Here is an 18,912-nt window from a genome sequence, read left to right as displayed (position 1 = left end):
AAACGAAAATGAAAAGGCTCTAAAACAACCTATCATCTGCTTTATAAAATCCTCCCTTTCTCGTGCAGCTGCTCTCCTAAGTTCCCAGAATACTCTTCGCCGTACAGTCCTGAAGCAGCAAACTCTCTAATGAACCCGGGCCTAGTTATCTTGTACAGGAGAGCCCAGCACATCAGTAACATTGGCACTGTGAGGCATCAGGCACTATCGTCTTGTGTCCTGTTTGGGACTGAAACTACTTTGTCCTGGTTTTGTGGTCCATTTGTCTTCCCCGCCCTCACTGCTTGATGTGAGGCGCTTAACAAATGAGCCCAGCAGTTGCTGAGCTGTTCCTGCGACGGCGGCGGTTTCTCTCCAGGGTCACACGGGGAAGGGGATGGCTTGGGCGCCGCATTCTTGCTGACCTATTCACTACCTTCCTCTAATGGGTCATATTTTAGCTCCTGTGGCGGTGACAAATGGCCGCGCTCTAAAAGCCCTGTCCAAGGTGCTGAAACTCAGTTGATCTATGACTCAGTCCCGCTGATAAATGCCTCCCATCAGTTTGCGTGCGACGCAGATTCATCACCTCGCTGAGGTTTGTGTTGGGAATCCATATTGGATTTTTAATGAAAGAGAATATAATGCAATTCAAAGTCAATGGGTTTGCCAATGTCCTCACACTGTACACACACGCGCCTATTAAGGTACATACACATCCCTACGCACACATAAAAAGGAATCTCACACACTAGTCATGCTGTTTAAGATTGCATTGCATTTCACTAACAGTGTAAGAGCGTCTGCCTTGAAGGGCAGCCTGTGTAATTGTGTTTGTCTACAGCAGATCTCACACTTCTGCAGCTGTACGATTCGGACAGGGACACAGCAAGATTTATGAGCCTCATCCATACAAATTTCATAGACAACAGTTCGTTTCTCGTGGCAATAGAAATACTTCAAAAGCCATGCTTTGTTGTGGAGAGCGTCCAGATTTAACAAAAAAATTTTTGTAGTTATAAGACACCACACAGGTTTAATGAAAAATGTATTTGTTCATAAAACTGCTTACATTATTGTCGGGTTTATTGTACACTAGACTAACAAGTTTATTTTCTGCCATTATAAACTATCTTCGCTTGGCTTAATGTAACACAGCAAAGAAAATGCTTTTTGCAGACATCAAAACCATCTCAACAAGGTATATAAGACAGGATAGTTCCTGCCCTGTGCTTTACTCTGGTTGCACTGCATGAATGACCAGTAGCTATGTAGATTATAGTCAAGATATCTGCCTGATTAAGCTTATTATAATGACACAAGTTTGAAATACAAAATAGTCTCTGCTTTTAGCCGGTTATGTAAATGTGTATTTTTTTTACGAGTTCCAGTGCAAAATGTCCCATCAAAAGTCGTGAAAAGAGGGCACTTTAATTACATTGTTAAGTGTCCATCACTCTTCATCTTCACATAATCCCAAAGTGCTTTTACAGACAAGGACGTTTCTTACATTGATTCATCCGGTAAGTTTATTACAGTTGCCCTCACCTTGACCCCAGACACGCCAAATTCCAGGAAAGAAGAAGAGGAGGAGGAATGAGTGCTGGGAATCAACAGCGTTTCAGCCGGGTCCGCTACCAGTTTCCTGTAAAACACTTGGCTGTACAGAGATGTATAGATGACAGAGCAAGCCACGGCAACCACAATAAAAAACAAAGCACAAGTAGCCATCACCAGACTGTCCCAGTTCTCGGTTTTCACCCTTGGGACGGCTGCCTCCTTTGTGGTAACGTTAACACAGTCCCTGCTATAGCCAGGCTGTGCTGCAGCGACCTCAACACAAACCTGGTAGCGAGTGGATGGCTTCAGCTGTTTGATGTGGTACTCTTTGACATCAGCAGGAAGCCTGGCCGTGAATGGCATCAAGAGGCTGCTGCCCTGGGCTAAAATGGACCAATTTAGTTTTGATACCAAACCACCTGTGCTTTCCCAGGAAACCATCACAGAATGAGACTGGACAGATGTGATATATACATGTAAAGGTTGGTTTGAAGGCTGGACAAAGTGTCCGTCCACCACGACAGTCACAGACTTGAGGTCTGCCCCGACGAGATTATGGGCAGTGCAGGTGTACGAGCCGCCTTCCTGCTCCGAGGCATCGTAGATGTCAAAAGTTCCCTCGGGGTGCATGTAGTACTTATGGGACACACTGCCAGGCATGACCCGGTCACCCGACGGCGTCACCCAGTAGATCTCAGGCTCTGGTTCTCCGAATGCTCGGCAGTGCAGCGACACCGAGCTCCCTTTACCAACCTCAACCCGATCTGGGAGGCTCCCAGGTGAGATCAGAGGAAGGCATATCTCTGTCATCTCCCTGAAGTGCACCTGTCGGACATGCTGGCCTTGGTACTCGGGAGGCTCCACACAGAACAAAGAGTCTGGTTCCATGAACCGAACAGCCGTCCTGTTCATGTTGACCCAGCGAATGACGCAGTCGCAGCGGATGGGGTTGCTGTGCAGACTGACCTCTCGCAAGTTGGGAAGGGACTCCACGGTGCTGCTGTGGAGCGCACTCAGAGCATTGCTGTTCAGCATCAGGGTCTCCAGCCTGGGGAGCTTGTGGAAGGCCCTCGGGTGGATATAGGACAACCTGGGGTTGTTGGTGGCCTCAATTTTTGTCAGCTCAGGCAGGTTGTTCAGGGCAAAACTGTCGATGGATATGAGCTCAGGCATGCTGTTGATGCCGAGCTCCTTGAGATGCATCATATCCATGAAGTCACCTCTCTGGATCCTCTCAATGGGGTTCTTATTCAAATCCAGAAACTTAAGGTTCTGGATTCTCGTCAGTGCTGCTCGGGGGACCCGATTAAGCAGGTTGTCAAAAAACGAAATGCTCTCCAAGTTCTCAAGACCAACCAGAGTATTGTCTGGAATTTCTGTCAGATTCATCCTGGCAAGCACAAGGCTTCTGAGGTTAGCCAGAGGTTTAAAGTTCATGTCTGACAGCTCAAGGATGGGGTTTTCTCCAAGCATCAATATCTCCAGGTTGGGAAGCTGCTGGAACCACTGGCTGTTGACACTTGTCAGTCGATTGGAATTGAGATGGAGCCTCAGCAGCCTGGATAGGCCCTGGAAGGCCCTGGGGTTAATGGAGAAAATCAAGTTGTGGTTGATGTAAAGCTCCTGGAGGTTGGGCAGAGAAGCGAGGCAGCTGTCAGACAGCTCCTGAATCCAGTTCTCTTCCATGTGGAGTGACAGCAGCTGGGGGAGAGACCCCAGGCAAACATCGGTCACCGAGGAGATGTTATTCTGAGACAAGTCGATTTCAGTTATGTTGGCCAAGTAATCCAAAGTTTTCTCCACATTAACAATGTTGTTTGTCTGTAGCAGCAGTACCTGTGTTTCTGAGGGGAGTCTCTCCGGTAGCACTGAGAGACCCAGGTCATTACAGTCCACAGTGGCAGCCTCGGTATAAATAGAGCTGGGTGAGAACCAGGGTCGTATCTCACATCGACACAATGCAGGGCAATGAGCGGCCCCCTCAGAGGCCAGAACAAAAGCAGCTAGAGACAGCTCAGCCAGCAAACAAGCCACGACTGCTGTCTCCTTCATCTTGGCCCTGTATTCCCTTCAGCCAGTAATTGGCCCTTATGGAGTCAGCTGTTAGCACTGTTAACTTCACAAATAAAGGCTTATTTGTTACTGCAGCAAGACAGAGTGGATTTCTGCTGACGCCTGGTCCCCAAAGCTTTGGCCCTGTTGTCTTCCAGCTCTTGGCAAAGAGAGGAAACCTTTCAGTTTGGTCCGTGCCAGGTTGTCATGCACGCTGTGATATGTCAAGGTCGATGTATCCTTCAGGGAGCTGTCCTGCGCAGCAGAGGGGCAGTTGAGGAATGCTGTGGCTCCGGCTGGGGACGAATCACTCTGCCTTCCATCATTATTATCCTCCGTCGCTGTCACTGGTGTCAGTTTCCATCTGGGGAGACAGGAGAGAGAAAAGGCCAATATAACATGGTGCTGTTGAGATTTGAAGGCACACTGACATTTAGGAATATTGAGACTTATTAAGGCTTTTCAGCCTCATTTGATTTTATTGCTTTCCTTGCACCATCTGAATTGTAAGTTATGATGAACTTGACCTTATGTATATTATTAGACAGATTTAAATCCAAAAATGGTTCTTTTGAATTTCTTTATATGGCTAAAGCGCAAGAGGACTCTGGCAGACAGGCTGATGTTTTTTAGTGGTTTTTCAGTCAAAGCAGTAAAACAACTGTCCTTGAAAAGATGGCACTCTGAAAGGAAGCTCAAAAGTATGTTGATTCAAGAGGCACAACATTGCATGTCCCACTTTTTTTCCCCAGCGTGATAATTAACAGAGCTTCACCGCCCCCTGAAACTTTCTTCTGTTGTGAACAATACACCTGTTCACACTTATCAAATCACCCACACAAAACAACAAGCAGACAGTTTGCCACAGCTGATTCACACTACCTCGAGGCGTTGTAGATCCACCAAAAATATCTGTCAAGCGTGCCTGCCGAAGGACTTGTGCTGCGACTCCTCAGCTGCTTTTTGCATAATTCACGAGGCGCTGAATCAACGATGTTGGTACTTCTGACAGGTCTACGGCTGGCTTCGCCTATGTCGACTGCACATATTGATGTTTTGATTAACTTGTGACCTTGAGTGCAGAAGCCACAGCTGAGTGTACAACATTAAATGAAGGTTTCGGTAAAGGCTGGAGCTGCCAGCTGCTGATGAGGACGAGCTATGACACTTCATGCATATATTAGCTTGTTTATGGCAGTCTGTGAACAGGTCTGCAAAGCTGAAAGAATTCGCCTTTAACTTTAATCCCTCTCTCTCTCTCTCTCTCTCTCTCTCTCGAAGCTGTGAAGTAACTAAAGTACTTTTACTTAAGTACATCACACTTCCTGACAGCTTTGACCCAGTATTTTCCAATCGATACTTTTCACATATTCATCCAACTCAGGACCATATAGGACAGAAAAGTAGGGTCTAATAGAGTACCATGGGTAGCTGGAATACTTTTACATATGTAATCAATCAGAAACATTTATTGCAGAGCTCGTTTCTCTTGGTGTAGGACAACAGTCAACATATTTTGCTGCTAACAGTACGCACTGGCTTTTCCCTCCACGTAGATGGATAAACTCTGGGTATTTTTTCAAAGAAAACCCTTCAGGTCTTTATATTTCTCACAGTATAGTAGGACATTTAGATTCCGTCTCTTTAATGACAAAGCGAACACCGCCTGGCTTCACTGGGCAGCCTGTTCTGCCTGCGACAGCCTGTTTCTATGGCCAGGCTGCGTCCACTTAGTCTGTACATTGTCACCGATGGTCACGGTGGTCAGGCGCTCTGCCACCACGTGCTCTCTGTTTAGGGTTAAATAGAATTTGAATTTACTTTGTGATTTGGTGGTTTTGTTCTAATATTTGATTTAATTTTCTTTTTGTTTTGAGATGATTTGGTTGGGCCAGATTGTTTGGTGTCTGCCCTGAAGCTCTGGTGCATGTGGAGAGAGCTTCAGGATCAGCTGGCAGACGGGACACTTATTTTTGTTTAACTCTTGGCACTGGAGGGGCCCTGTACTGGTAGAAATGGGGATCGTTAGATTGGAGCTTTTCATAAAATTCGATGGCTCACTTTTGAATTTTAATTATTGAAGGGTATTGGCCAAGTTCTGCTCTGCATGTTATTGGCTGTGTGTCTGTGACCTCTTAAGTATGTTTTTTGCACAATTCTGCATGCAGGGCTTCCAGAGGATGTTTTTCCTATTTTTGGGAGTGTTGGCTGATTAATGGACCCCACACTTCACTATCATATAATATTATCAGGTCTATTACTTAATTTAGAATTTGGAGCCAGGTCAAAATTGGAATTTCACCCGTAATTTTTCTTTTGATGGCGTAAACAAGCCCTTTTTGCTCTCTCTTTCAGCTCATCCATGCCAAATTGTCCAGCAGAATTGATATTCAACCTTAAATATATATAATGTTTTATGTGGCCGATTTCTGTGTTTCCTAGTGTGAATTTATATTTCAGAGAATTGGATCGTCTTTGAAATGTCCACACTATGGTGTTTTCCATGATTGCAGTTAGTGCCCCTGTTTGACTGAACTTGTGGAGGATGTCCAGGCTCTGCTGTAAGCTCTCGCTCTGGAGGGGGACTGGAGAACCAGTTCATCAGCAGACATCAGACATTTGACCTCTGTGTCCTACAAACTTACACCAGGGGCTGTGGATTTTTGCAGCTGCTCTACAAATGTAATTAATATATATGGTGAAGAGGGTTGGGTCCATATAGCAGTCCTGTTTTACCCTGTGCTTCTGTTTTGAAGTAATTGGGGTTTTTTTTGTTTTGTTTCCAATTTTAATTGCACATCTGTTATTCCAGTACATGGTTTTAATTAAAGCATAGGTTTTACCCCCTATGCCGCTCTCTAATAATTGATGAGATGCCAAATACAGTCGAAGGCTTTTTTGAAATCTACAAAACTTTAATACATTTTATGTTTATATTGGTGCACGTGTGTCAATGAGTGTGTCGAGGGTTAAGGTACGCTGAGATGTGCGACGGTTAGGCGTGAATCCGATCTGACTTTTATGCAGGACATTGTGGCCACTGAGGAATTTAACTATACTGGAGTTGATGATGCAGCAGAGCACATTGCCCATACAGCCTGTGACACTGTAAAGCTGAGGGTCACATTTGGTGTAATGAGACCATTATTCAAATTTTCGGGAGAATATCAAACAGTCAGAATTAGGTTTTGGTTGTCTTTGATTATCAATTCTATATTTTATAGTTTTTCAAGTATTTGTTGGGTAGGTTCTCTCTCTCTCTGGCTCCATGTTTCTCTGTCTCTCTCTCTCTCTCTCAATTTCAATTCAATTATTGGCACGAATGTCAGATTAAAAATATTGCCAAAGTTTCAATGAAAATATAATTCAATACTGAGATGAGAAAGAAAAAAAACTGTAAAAACATGTTGCGTGTGTGTTTCATCTGTATAATAGGCTGTCAAGTTAATTATTTGTCACATTCACTGATGTTGTTTTAATTACTAGTCCCTCAGTTTGTGACATGCAGTCACATGTTGTGCAGCTAAGTCTGCTGCATGTCCCTCTCATAATAGAATATGTTGCTATTCACTGTCATCAGCTCTGTGAAGTTCGGGATTAACGGATCAAATTTCTTTAAGTATTCCACTCCGATAATATTATATTTGTCAGATTTTAAAAGGAAGTGCGTCTCTGTCTCTACTTCACCTTACGTGCGGTAGAGACAGAGTGAGGTTGAACAGCATCGGGTGTTATTTGATCAGTACGTCTCAAGACCAGCTGACAGAAGGGACTCTTTCGGGGATTCAGTTCTGGGGTTTGTAGTGCCTGAAACCTCAGCCCGTCTAAGTTTAACTGTTCTTTTATTTATTTTTAATAATCGATGAGTAATGGCCTAATTTCGCCCCGCGTGCATTGGTTGGTGTTTTTCTTTGGATTGTTTTTTTTAATGGACCTGCAGAATTCTCCATGCAGGTCCTCTTTGGGATGCTTGTCCCATCTAGTCAAGTCCTTTTGACTGAGAGGACCCCAAGACGTCACTACCATAATATTTTAATCCAAATTCTAATTGGAATGTCCATTTGTGGAAATTTGCTTCTAATTGCATTATTTCATAAACTGCTCTACTTGCTTTTTTGTATGTTCTCTCTCTCTCTCTCTCTCTCTCTCTCTCTCCAGCCATCTGTGTGAAAAACTGCACCCATTTACATCCAAGCTGCTTTGTGAAAAGAGCGTCACAATCTGCCGTTACAGCACCAAACCCTTCATTCAGTCAATATATAATTAGGCAGCATTGGATCGTTTCTTTTTTGTTTTTTTCCCTTCGCATTTGCACGTCATCGCCCTGAAATGGCCCATTTGCAATCATTCTTTGGTTGTCTTTGTTTTGCTCTTATGCAACTCATTAAAACCCTTGGAGGCATCCATCTCCATCACCCAGAGAGAGGAGGAAGCTGCTCTGCTGTATGTACTGTATCTAACGTTACAGCAGTATGTCAATGCTGCTCCACAGAGATGGAAACAACACATTTATACAGTATTTAGCTAACAACAAAACCAACTTATATGCTAATGAAGCGAGCGTGGTTTGGATGTTAAATGGAGTGTTTAATAGTGGGTGTTTTCTGTTTGCGTTGGAGAGTGTGCTCTCAGGAGACGCTGCCATACGCTAATTTAATTTCTCCTTACTTCTGCGATGCTCACACACTCATTTCTCTCTTATTACTCAACACTAGGAGCCCGGAGTGACTTCCTTCATTTCCCCCTTACATTAAGATGGAGATCAGAGCGATGGCTGACGTTCTTAATGTTACGAATATAAATTTATCGGTGTATATTGGATGAGGAAGAAATGGCAAAATGTCCTGATTCTCTGTCCATTACCTCTGGTTTTAAAAGCTTTTTTTTAAACTCCACAGCCAATTTTATGTAAACGAGATGCAGATTTTTTTTAATCCAAATTTTAGAATAACCACCTCTTTTTTTTGACTGCAGTGACAAATCTAACAGAACTGGCAGCAGTGATTCAGATGCAGGTGAGCAGGAGGGACAATATGTCCTGGAGGTGGCGGTTGAAAGACATCAGTACTTTCAGATTTTAGATCTACAGTTAAACTTCATATAGACTGATTCTAGTATGGTTTTTAGCCTCAGTGTATTTAAATTTGACTACTTTTAGGCAACTGCACCACGTCTGAAGCTGAACATAAGGTAATTACAAGGTCAGCTGTGGAACACAGACAGCTAGAACATAATGCTGGTACTTGGTGTTGGTCAGTAAGTGCCTAAGTACAAAGACAGATTTGCCCTGTTTGGGATTTCCCATGTAGACCGTAAGTTTTTTGGTTCCATAAACCCAATAGTTAAAGTAGTTCCTCAACTCGTAAAGGAGAACACTGTCCTTGAACACCAGTCCAGCAGGATTAGTACCTAGCTCTACCGAACCTTCAAGTGTGAGCCCTTCACTTGACATCCTGAGCTACACAGCAGCTCGCGAAGCTGTATTTTACTGAAAAAGCCATGACCTCAGAGGTCAGAGATCGTAGTCTCTGCATTTATTTCACCGCCTGAAGAAGAAGTGCTTTCTGCTGAGGGAACAGTCAGCTCGATCTGGCTGCGGCATGAGCTTTTCACGCTCGCTCTCTGCCAGTGCAGCGCTTAGTGACACTTGAGCACAGAGAAAGAAAGAATCTCCCGTAGTTGATAAAAGTACTTAGTAATGCATTATATGACCCACATACAGACCTGAGAGCAGCTCTGTTGAACCCGGCAGGACTGCCACCCTGGGCACTTTTGTTTAAGTGCTGAGTATTGAGATTCTGTGACCGGATTAAAGCAGCCCAAATGTGAAATATTTATGTATCACTCATACCGAGGGTCGGAGCTCTTAGGGCGCTGTCGTCCTAATATAGCAGACGTCTCATAAAGTGCTGCCATTCCTCCATTTCTTATTCAGCGCTCACTAATACACACAGCTATACGCAGCCCGCTACTATCAGAGCTGTCGTCGGGTGAAAACCACGTGACTTAAATGCTTCGGCTAATTTCCGTGTTTTTATTTTAAACGACGGATCAAAAATAAAGAACACTGTCCGACCTCTAGAGGTGATGAAACTATCTCAAAATCCTCGTTGAAAAGATGAACAAATATTTTTCGTCAAACTAAAAGCGGTTGGCATTTTGGAGGTGGAGTGATTAGACAGATTGTATTGTTACTTCCTTAATGTGATGTTATTCCTTTTTTTTTTTTTAAAAAAGGTGTTTAAGTGTAAACCAGTGGCAGGCAAATCTGTTCCTCCAGCAAAAAATACTTGCCACCCTGACATAAGTTTTCACTTTCTTATTTACATTAAAAAAAGAAAAATCGATGATTTTTTTCACAAATCAAATAAATACATACAAGGTTACTCTCCTGTCTTTTAGAGAAACTAAAAGACAGGATCCACATAGGGATTGTTTTTTACACTGCTGTAGCCCTGTTAGTTCTCAGGTGCTGGAAGTACTTTTGACCATAAAACAGCCTGTAAAAGCTGAGGATACATGGAATAAATAAACAAGATATGACTCATTTATCAATTAAATTTTTCTGTGAACGCATCCAAACGTTAGCTGGTAAATCAGAAACATAACTGTCTGTGTTTTTCAGATGGAATAGGCCTCGGCCTGGACTCTGGTCTGTCTGTGCTGCAGGCTTTAAAGTTTGTCTGTAATTAACGCTCGTGTTTGCAGCTCTGATGTATCTGACCTTTCCCTCTGCACAGATTCCTTGTTAATAACTCTCCTCCCCGCAGACAGGCGGTGTAATGACCATCAGATCCTCTCTAATGTTTATTAGCTCCAGACTTTTTTCCATTACACTCAGCTGAAAATCTCAGTTTGACCCCAGACAGCAGGCTGCCGTCCTTCAACCCCTCGACCTACTGAAGAAAGCGCCTTTGACTGAACTCCCACCAGCTCTGTGTTTGCTGTTCTGACCCCTCATCTCTGACCTCCCCCAGGGCAACAGAAAACTGGATTTTTCCTTTGCGCATCAACGGTATAAGGGAGAAGAAAAAAAAACGAGCTCATGTGCTCTTACCTCTCAAGGACATCTCATGCAGCAGATCTCAACTTCAATCCAATTTATTTCTAAAGCGCTATCAAAGCTGCTCCAGACAGGATTTTGATGTAAAAATCCATCTGTTTTATCTGTCTGAATCACACTGAACAGAGTCTGCACCAACTGAGACTCTGTGGATTCTACATTTGTCCAAATTAGTTTCTGCTGTCAAGTCGGAAAGCGGTGGGAAATGAGACTGTCCTGACAGGAAAAATGTCCAAATCTGGAGTTTTTCCAAGTGCCTAAAAGTGACACACAGTGTGTACTGCATGTTTATGCCAGTTTCACGCCGCACCGTTCAGACCCTGAGAACCAGCAGCCAAGTTGGAAAAACACTCACGTCAGCCTCCTAGTTGTATTTCCAAGTCGGAGATATCAAGAACTTCTGACAGCTACAGTATCTCCAACTTTGTGAACATAAATACAAACAGAACTGTCCACAAACCACTGGCAACATCAGTGGCTGACCGTGACATCTGCATGAAATCCAATATTAACCCCTTTCTGCAGCGCCCCCTGGTGTGTGGACGCCGGCGTGTGCAAATTGTTCACATGTGACGCAAGTTGCTCATTAACCAAAACTAATGTCTATATCTTACAAATGTGGGTTAGAAGTTTATAGGTGTTACATAGGAGCAACTGTTTGTTTGTATCCGGTTGATTATTGCTGATGAGCCTCTCTAAGGGGCCAAATCGGGACGAGGCTAGCGGTGACGAAAACCACGTCGGAAGAATGCGTGAGCACTTCCAAGTCGGATAAATTCATCTATTGCACAATTAGCTAGACAAATAAAATCATGTCGACTGAGTTTTATCATCCCCAACTCTCTCTGTCCCTGCAGGATTTCTTTTCCTTGTAGGATTTCCAGCGGTGTTCCAATATATTTGACCTTCAACGTGCAAATTATCGGGCTACTCGGTTAAAACTGTCTGGCGTGTCCCAGATTAATGCTTGAGCAATTTAGACCAATATGGGATATATATAGGAAATAGGGACCACACAGCCTGGTTTTGCAGTGAAAGATCAAATAAATAATGTGACAATAAGTAAATGACACATTTATCAATCTGTTTTCAGATATACATTTATTTATTTCACTTTGTTCAAATTGACTCCGAGGTTTTGTTCTAGCTCCACTAAACCCCCAAACGTTCAACCAACTCACTTCACTAAACACGAACTGTGAACTGTTTTGTTCATATATTGGTTTAATTTCACATAAATTGCATCGGAATATAAAACTCTGATCCTTCAGATTTCACTCCTTCTGATTCGGTGACGCTCGTGGCTAATGGTAGTAACGAAAATGCCGTTACTAAGAAAGGAAGTAGGAGCAAACTCAAAAGCAGAGGAGGATTATTTTCTGCACCCGCTCCTGCTGAGAGCTGCATTAGATCTGTAGGCCTGCGGTTCATAAGAGTCTCAGTATGAGACTGACCTTAGCGCTGGATGATGCTGACGTCAAAGCTCAGTCATCAGGTGGCAGATGGTTTTCATCTCTGCGTGCACATAAGTACGTACTTATGCATGAGAGGGAGGCAGGTCCTGAGCGCAGGGAAAATAGACCAGAGGAGATGTATTTCTGGTCCTTCATATCTGCAGCGTGAGTGAGTTCAGTCCTTTGAAATCAGGTAGTGTGGATAAATTAACACCAGAACGCACAAACAGGCAGTTTTAGGTCTTCAGACAGGTGAATTTACTGAACACCTGTTCCGATGGGGATCAGAAAAGGCTGAAGCTTCGAGAGGAGGGGCGGGTTTGAGAGGTTTCAAAAGCATCTGCTGCTGATTTGAACAACTCTTAAACTATTTACTCGCCATTTAACTGAACGGAGACATTTAAGGCCTTGATGGAGGAAATTGCCTGTTTATTTTATTTTAAACAAAATGAACAAAATATGTGTTGATGGGTGGAAACTTAATGTAACCTTAACTTGAGGTTAGTAAAAGACCATGGTCCTGGTTTAAAACAGGAAAAGTCAAGTGTCTACTCTGTCTCCTAGAAATGACATCTACATCAAATTAATTTGAGGCAGCAAATACGCTTTGGATGAAATCTAATGTTGACTGCTTACGTGTTTTTATCAGCATAATGAGGAAACGTTGTTAACTGGTGTCTGGAAAGTCACAAGACGTGGATATTGACCGTATCAGTAAAATGTTTAATCACAACATACTTTATTTGTTTTCCGCCAAAATATCTGACCTCGAAGCGAGTACAGCATCATTAACTTCATCGCCTTCAACTTGGTTCTGTTCAGACCCCCACTGCGCTTGGTTCAGTTTAGTGAAAGATCCTGGTCGGGTTTAGTACGGGGAAAAAAAACTTCGGTGGCTTAAAGCACGAGCTACGACGTGTTTAACATTTAACCGAAGCCGGTCTTTCCCGAACCTTAACCTTAAGTGCTTTTGTTGCCTAAACTACAAATGGACTAAGGATGTGAACCCCGGACCCTGGTGGCAAAGTCCTGCGCTTTGTGCGCCCTCCATCCACCTTGACCGCTTTCCATACGTCCTACCCGGCGCATAAACGTAGCGCCTCACTCACTCGAGAAAAAAAACCCCAGTAATAATCACGTGATTAAGTTTCTTGCCACAGTGCGTTCGGTAAAAATTAGTACCATCTAAACGTCACTACTGGGGGACAGGATTGACATGCGCACGTCTAAGAGGACACTGATCACTACAGTTTACAGTAAACCAGGTCCTTTTGAGATGAGGACGGGTCACAATGTGCTTCCAGTCATAGAAAATGAAGGGAATAAAATGAGGAGTTGATTTGGAGCATGAATGGACGGAACCGTATGTTGCTAAGGTAAAAGGTGTGATTGTTAACATCACTGTGTTCTCCTCAGAGCACGTGAAGAAAGGAAAGCCATGAGTCTAATAAGCTCTGAGACAATTAGTAACGTAATCATCTTTTGATAAACTGATGATCAAACTGGATAATTAGGTCTTCTTGTCATCACGGGACTGGATGCAATCTGGATTCATTCTTATACAAAAGCAGCACACACTGTATACTCACTCTCACACACACACACACACACACACACACACATTGTAAACAGGCTGGTGGTATATCTTCCATCTGTGCTGTTTGTCTTGGGATGTCTTTGTTCTTTCTTGATCTTCTCTCTGTAAAGATTTCACTTTTTGTCTCTGCTGCTCTCAGACATTAAATGCTGTTGTCAGGAAATGACTAATTATAATTTCAGTCCGTTACAAGTTCTGGTCACTGGCGTGTGAACTGGTCAGACTGGGAATTGCTTGGCTTTTGTGAGCATTAAAATGTTTTTACTGTTTTATAAAAGATTTCAGTCTGTAAAGTGAAGATTTACTGATTGTCGGTTTCAAAAACTTTGGGTGTTTTTGAAGATATGCGTTGGCCTCTTTTAACTTCTGATGGTTGTTTTCATTGTTTTAAGACCCTTGGAGACTAAATTATTGATCTATAAATCAGAAAAACAGATTAATTTATTTTGAATCATTGCAATCGTAACATTCCCTTGTGGCAGCGAAGTCAACTCACGCAGCGCTTTCAGGTCCTGTTATACTTTAAACTTTCAGGCAAATTTGCTGGTTGGAAAACAACACTAGCGTCTCCTCATCTGCCACACTGGCGGCTAAGGTCTGGTTAAGTTTTGGTAACTTTGAGTACTCGGTTAAAGTTGTGTTTGTGTTTAAAGACAACCAGTGTGGGCTGTTCTATGGGGATGGGCGTGAACCTCAATCTCTCCTGCTTTGTTTTACCATCCATCCGAGACCGCCTCATATTTACTTTGTACTGCGTCCTGCTTTGGTACTGAGCATTAGCAGGCATCGGTTTAAAGGACCAGTGCCATATTTTTTCTGGAGATGGATCGTGTCGGAGGAAATTCTCCTCTGCAGGAGTAAATCCTGCAGATTCAGGAGATGGTTTAAAAGAGCAATCTTGACTTATTACAGCCTGGCTCTCATCTGCATAATAATGACAATCTTCACGGTAATATTTTACTCGCCAAGTTAATTGCTGAGATCTGGGGACGAAGTTCTCCCGACGGTCATAAAAACGAGCAGCCAGACGATCACACAGGTTTGAAACAAGCCTCCAGCTTAGACAAACCTATTCGGGAGAAAAAATGAAGAGGAACAGCTCAACTGTTACCCTACAGACACATCCATCACAGTCTACAGGCGACTTCCTGCTTCAGCTTTGACCTATTGTTCTAACTGCAATTGTGAGCGAACAGTTTGAGGCTTTATGATCCGTTTTCAGGTGCGCTCACTCTCAGAACGACCGGCAAATAAAGTCTTGGTTTGTTTCCGACCTGTCTGATTTGTGCGACTGCTCGTGTTTCTAGACCTGTCAAATGTCTGCTCAGAGATGCCACCGTGTTCACAGATCTCGGCTATTAACCTGCTGAGTAGTGTCATCGTAAGCACTGGGAAGGATGACGAAAGCTACAAAAAGAAGACCCGAGCTGTAATAAACTGGAATTACTCTGTAATAGTTTTCCTAAGTGTTTGGTTCGGATGCAATTTCCTCTCCTTGAAAAAGTTTAAAAAAGAAAAAAAAGAAAGAAATTTTCTGCTCTTACAAGGCTATTGGTTAAGTTCTGGGTAGGTTTAAGCACAAAATAGCTTTTTTGGTTAAAATAAGTATTTTGTTAAGGTAAGGGGACCTTCGTAGTCATGGTTACAACAAAAGCGACTTGGTTAAGGGTTGGGGAGGGTTTTTGACATAGTCAAAAGAAACCAATGTTAACCTTCAGTTGGAAATTGTAGGCGGTTACTTGAACCTAAACAGATTTCGTTTTGGGCATTGGGTGAAAAGTCTGATGCAGTCTCTTTTCTTCAACATCAAATAACATCCTTCCATTTTTCACCAAGAATGCTTTTGAGCTGCATTGTATTATGTTGACAGGTGCTCGTATTATTGTGTTCGAGTCAAATCAACGAGGGCAGGCTGAACAACAGACACACCTCTTTGTATAACACAATGCGGGTCAACCGCACCACCAACTACAGCCTCCAAAATGATCAAACTGTTGAATCAACTATATATATATATATATATATATATATATATATATATATATATATATATATATAATTTTTTTTTTTTTAATAAAACCTGTCCAAGAACATGTAAAGTACTGCTCACATGCCAGCGAATGACGTTTCTGAGTTGCCTAGTGTATATCCTGAAAATAAGAGAGAGGCTAATGGGGTTAACTGGATGTGACAGTCTGGATCTCACTTTGCCTTTTTGATGAACAGAATCACAGATATTCATTTAGAATCAATACATCGGTTAGAATCGCTATCTTCAGCTCCAGTTTACAGTCGCGACATGAGCGGAACAGTGTGTTCCCATTGCATCTCTCTTTTCCTTAGGTGATTTCTCTCGGTGTTATTGGCAGGAAACGGAAAGGACCATATTGCAAAGAACAATAATGATAACATAAAACATTTCTACATAATATCCCTCCTTCCCTCCCTTCCTCTCTCCTCTCTCCATCCTGCCATTGATTTGCTATTAGGCCAGTCCTATGTGGGTCCCATCCACCAGTTTGTTCCCTCCCCTCCTCCTCCCATCCTACCACCCACGCTCCTTGTTAGCATCGCCAGCATTAGAGTTCGCACTTAGCCTCCCCTCCCACAAGTTACACTTCTCCCTTTAATCGGCAGCCTCTCTGCTGTTAATTACCCTGACACTTATACAGTTCACACACTGTAAACACACACAGATTGACAGAGTGACCTCTGTTTGTTGGTTTATGGGGGTGCATGTGTAAAGCTAAAGTCGCCTGTGCGTCCGGGGCGGAGGAGTCAGCAGCAGAGGCTACTACTGCATCTCTGTAGAGGTATTTGCACACGTTAAGACTTAAAACTCACATATATATATTAAAACTCACTCACAGTGATGGCGGTCCTGATTAAAAGAAATTAGCGTTGACTGGAGGTGAACTCGCTGCAATTCTTCGCTCTCAGTGGACAAGAGTCATAATTCCTACGGCCGCTAGATGCCTTTGTTGCTTGAACGTAAAAAGATGTCGTTTTGGCCGTTTTCTCTAACAGCTAATGTTCTCAGTCTCCAGCTAGGGTAGTTAAAGTTTGGGGAATGCATGATGTCCAGACAGCGCCCATCCACCACCCCCTCACTGCCCTTCTTGCACCGCAAAGGACACACTACCTCTTGCACCGGCACCGAACGTTGGCGCCGCACGTAAATGATGAGATTCAGAATCACCGGATAAGAACTTTATTCCTTGGGATTCTGGGCTGGTATCTTCACCGGCAGAATAATCCACAGTTGGTGCTCTAGTGAGTATTTGGGGCAGCGGGACGGTGTGTGCGGGACTGACTCAAAAAGAACTACAGTGTGTGTGTGTGTGTGTGTGTGTGATCGCGGTAATGAACGTGTCACCCAGTGCAACAGTGAGAATGACGGAGGTGTTTTTAATAGTGGAGCTCTGAGCCTCAGAGGAATCGGATAGATCAGACTGTGATACACACACAACACTTGTTAGTGGGATACGTTCATGGTGGCTTTAGGCTTCATATGGGAGTCTGTCCCCAACGTCCCATCAGCACCACGGTGTCTCTGTTTCTGGCCAGTCTGGCAGACACACAATAATAATAATACACTTTTGAAACATCCCCAACGAATGTGTATATCAAGGATTTAAAATAATGAGTTCTCAAAAAATTAATCGGTATGGATTTGATTTGAGCAAGACGTTGTTGAGTATCGTCTGTTGGTCATAATGTATTTCCGAGCGCACTTTGGCAATAATCTCATCTGTCAGCTGGTGATCACACTGCTATGATGGAGAGTTCTTGATGTTTCCACAGGTGCTGGTGCAGGCTGCAGAAAGAGTTCAGCGTAGATAGTTTAGGAGGTCTAAATCCATTTGTGAGCACTCTCACAATGAGATGGAACCACGCATACATCATCATTTATGTGACAAATGAGATTCTATCACAATTTATTACGGACTGTATTTGTATTCTAATAAATTCTCCCTCAAGCATACATCTGAACAGAGCTCTTCAGAGTCGCCGTTTCAGAAAAAATCATGCATCTCTTACAAATGCTCGGACAGACCTCCAAGCATCTCTTTATAGTGAAGCTGAGAGAGGCCACGGGCCAGATTTAGACCTGTGACCTATTCAGGGAATTAGTTTGTTTTGCTTTTTGTTTTATGTTTTGCTCTGTCTTCTTGCCAGCGCTGTATGACACAAAGGCCATGTCCTCTGTGTTCGAGAGAACGGTGAGAATATGGAGAATGCAGTTTACATTCTATAATTTCAAGTTACACATAGTGGCTTTGACGTGGATACAAGTCTTTTTCCCCAAGAAAAATGAAATTATGTATGCATACAAGGAAAAGAAAAACAGCTGAAGTATTTTCATACAAGAAATCGGCTTTCAGATCATCATGTATATGAGAAAATACAAAATATGAGAAATATGAAAAATGGCCCCTGTCAGTGTATATTGTTATATGATTGAATCATTATTATTTATGCATCAACATGTGAGTGGTCCTGGAATGTTGTAGGGATTTTAATTGTTTCATGTACTGTTGGGTAGTTTAACCCATAACATGTAATGGAGTAGAAGTATGAAGCAGCATAAAATGAAAATACTCAAATCCACACGATTGTAATCAAGTACAGTGGTTGTGTATGTGTACTTAGTAACTCTCTGCCAATGCTGGTTGGATTTCACTATTTCTAAAACCCATGTTTCTAGCTCTCAATGCGTCTCTGCTAAATATTCTATATAATGAGATGTTGATGTTTTAAAATTCATATTCATTCTCTGTGCATGAAAAGACGGAGAGGGACTTTATCCCAGAAGGAGAAGACATGACATGACTCCAAGACATGATTAGAAACGAGGACGGGTTTGTGGTGGAGACTGAGGCTGGGGGAAGGCAAAGGTGGTCTCCGAAGACCTGAGTGTAGTTCCACACAGAGAGACTACGTTTCTACCGAGAGCTGGGTTGTCCGTTCCAAGCGCAACCTTACTTTCACCAAAGCTGCCTCAACTGACATTAACATTTTCTGGTGACGAAGGGGTGCAAACGGTGTGTCAGGTCGCTCCTCTGTAATTGTAACCTAACCTAATTTTCAGAGAAGCATGGACTTGACATAATGTGTTTGTTTGTGTTTGTGTTCATTTAAAAACAAATCGTCCAACACATACAGAGAGTGAATATCCAGAGGAAATGGCTTACTGTCATTATTTA

The 18,912-nt window shown here is 42.9% G+C and overlaps 2 protein-coding genes across 3 annotated transcripts in view; one reads left to right on the top strand and one right to left on the bottom strand.

The window, feature by feature from the left end:
- Window positions 1-18,912, top strand: part of immp2l (inner mitochondrial membrane peptidase subunit 2) — a 152,718-nt gene that overhangs the window by 105,327 nt on the left and 28,479 nt on the right. The gene's annotated exons all lie outside the window — the stretch shown is intronic.
- Window positions 1,436-3,591, bottom strand: LOC120793231 (leucine-rich repeat neuronal protein 3-like). Its single transcript, XM_040133109.1, has one exon. It carries the CDS (start codon window positions 3,589-3,591, stop codon window positions 1,486-1,488), a length of 2,106 nt encoding a protein of 701 aa, XP_039989043.1. The 3' UTR covers window positions 1,436-1,485.

Source organism: Xiphias gladius, chromosome 8 (assembly GCF_016859285.1).
Source record: "Xiphias gladius isolate SHS-SW01 ecotype Sanya breed wild chromosome 8, ASM1685928v1, whole genome shotgun sequence".
NCBI lineage: Eukaryota > Metazoa > Chordata > Actinopteri > Istiophoriformes > Xiphiidae > Xiphias > Xiphias gladius.
This window is presented reverse-complemented; position numbering and strand designations above follow the sequence as displayed.

Bases quoted from the DNA above. Each gene is read 5' to 3' on its own strand.
- LOC120793231 (XM_040133109.1), bottom strand. From the start codon at position 3,591: ATGAAGGAGACAGCAGTCGTGGCTTGTTTGCTGGCTGAGCTGTCTCTA.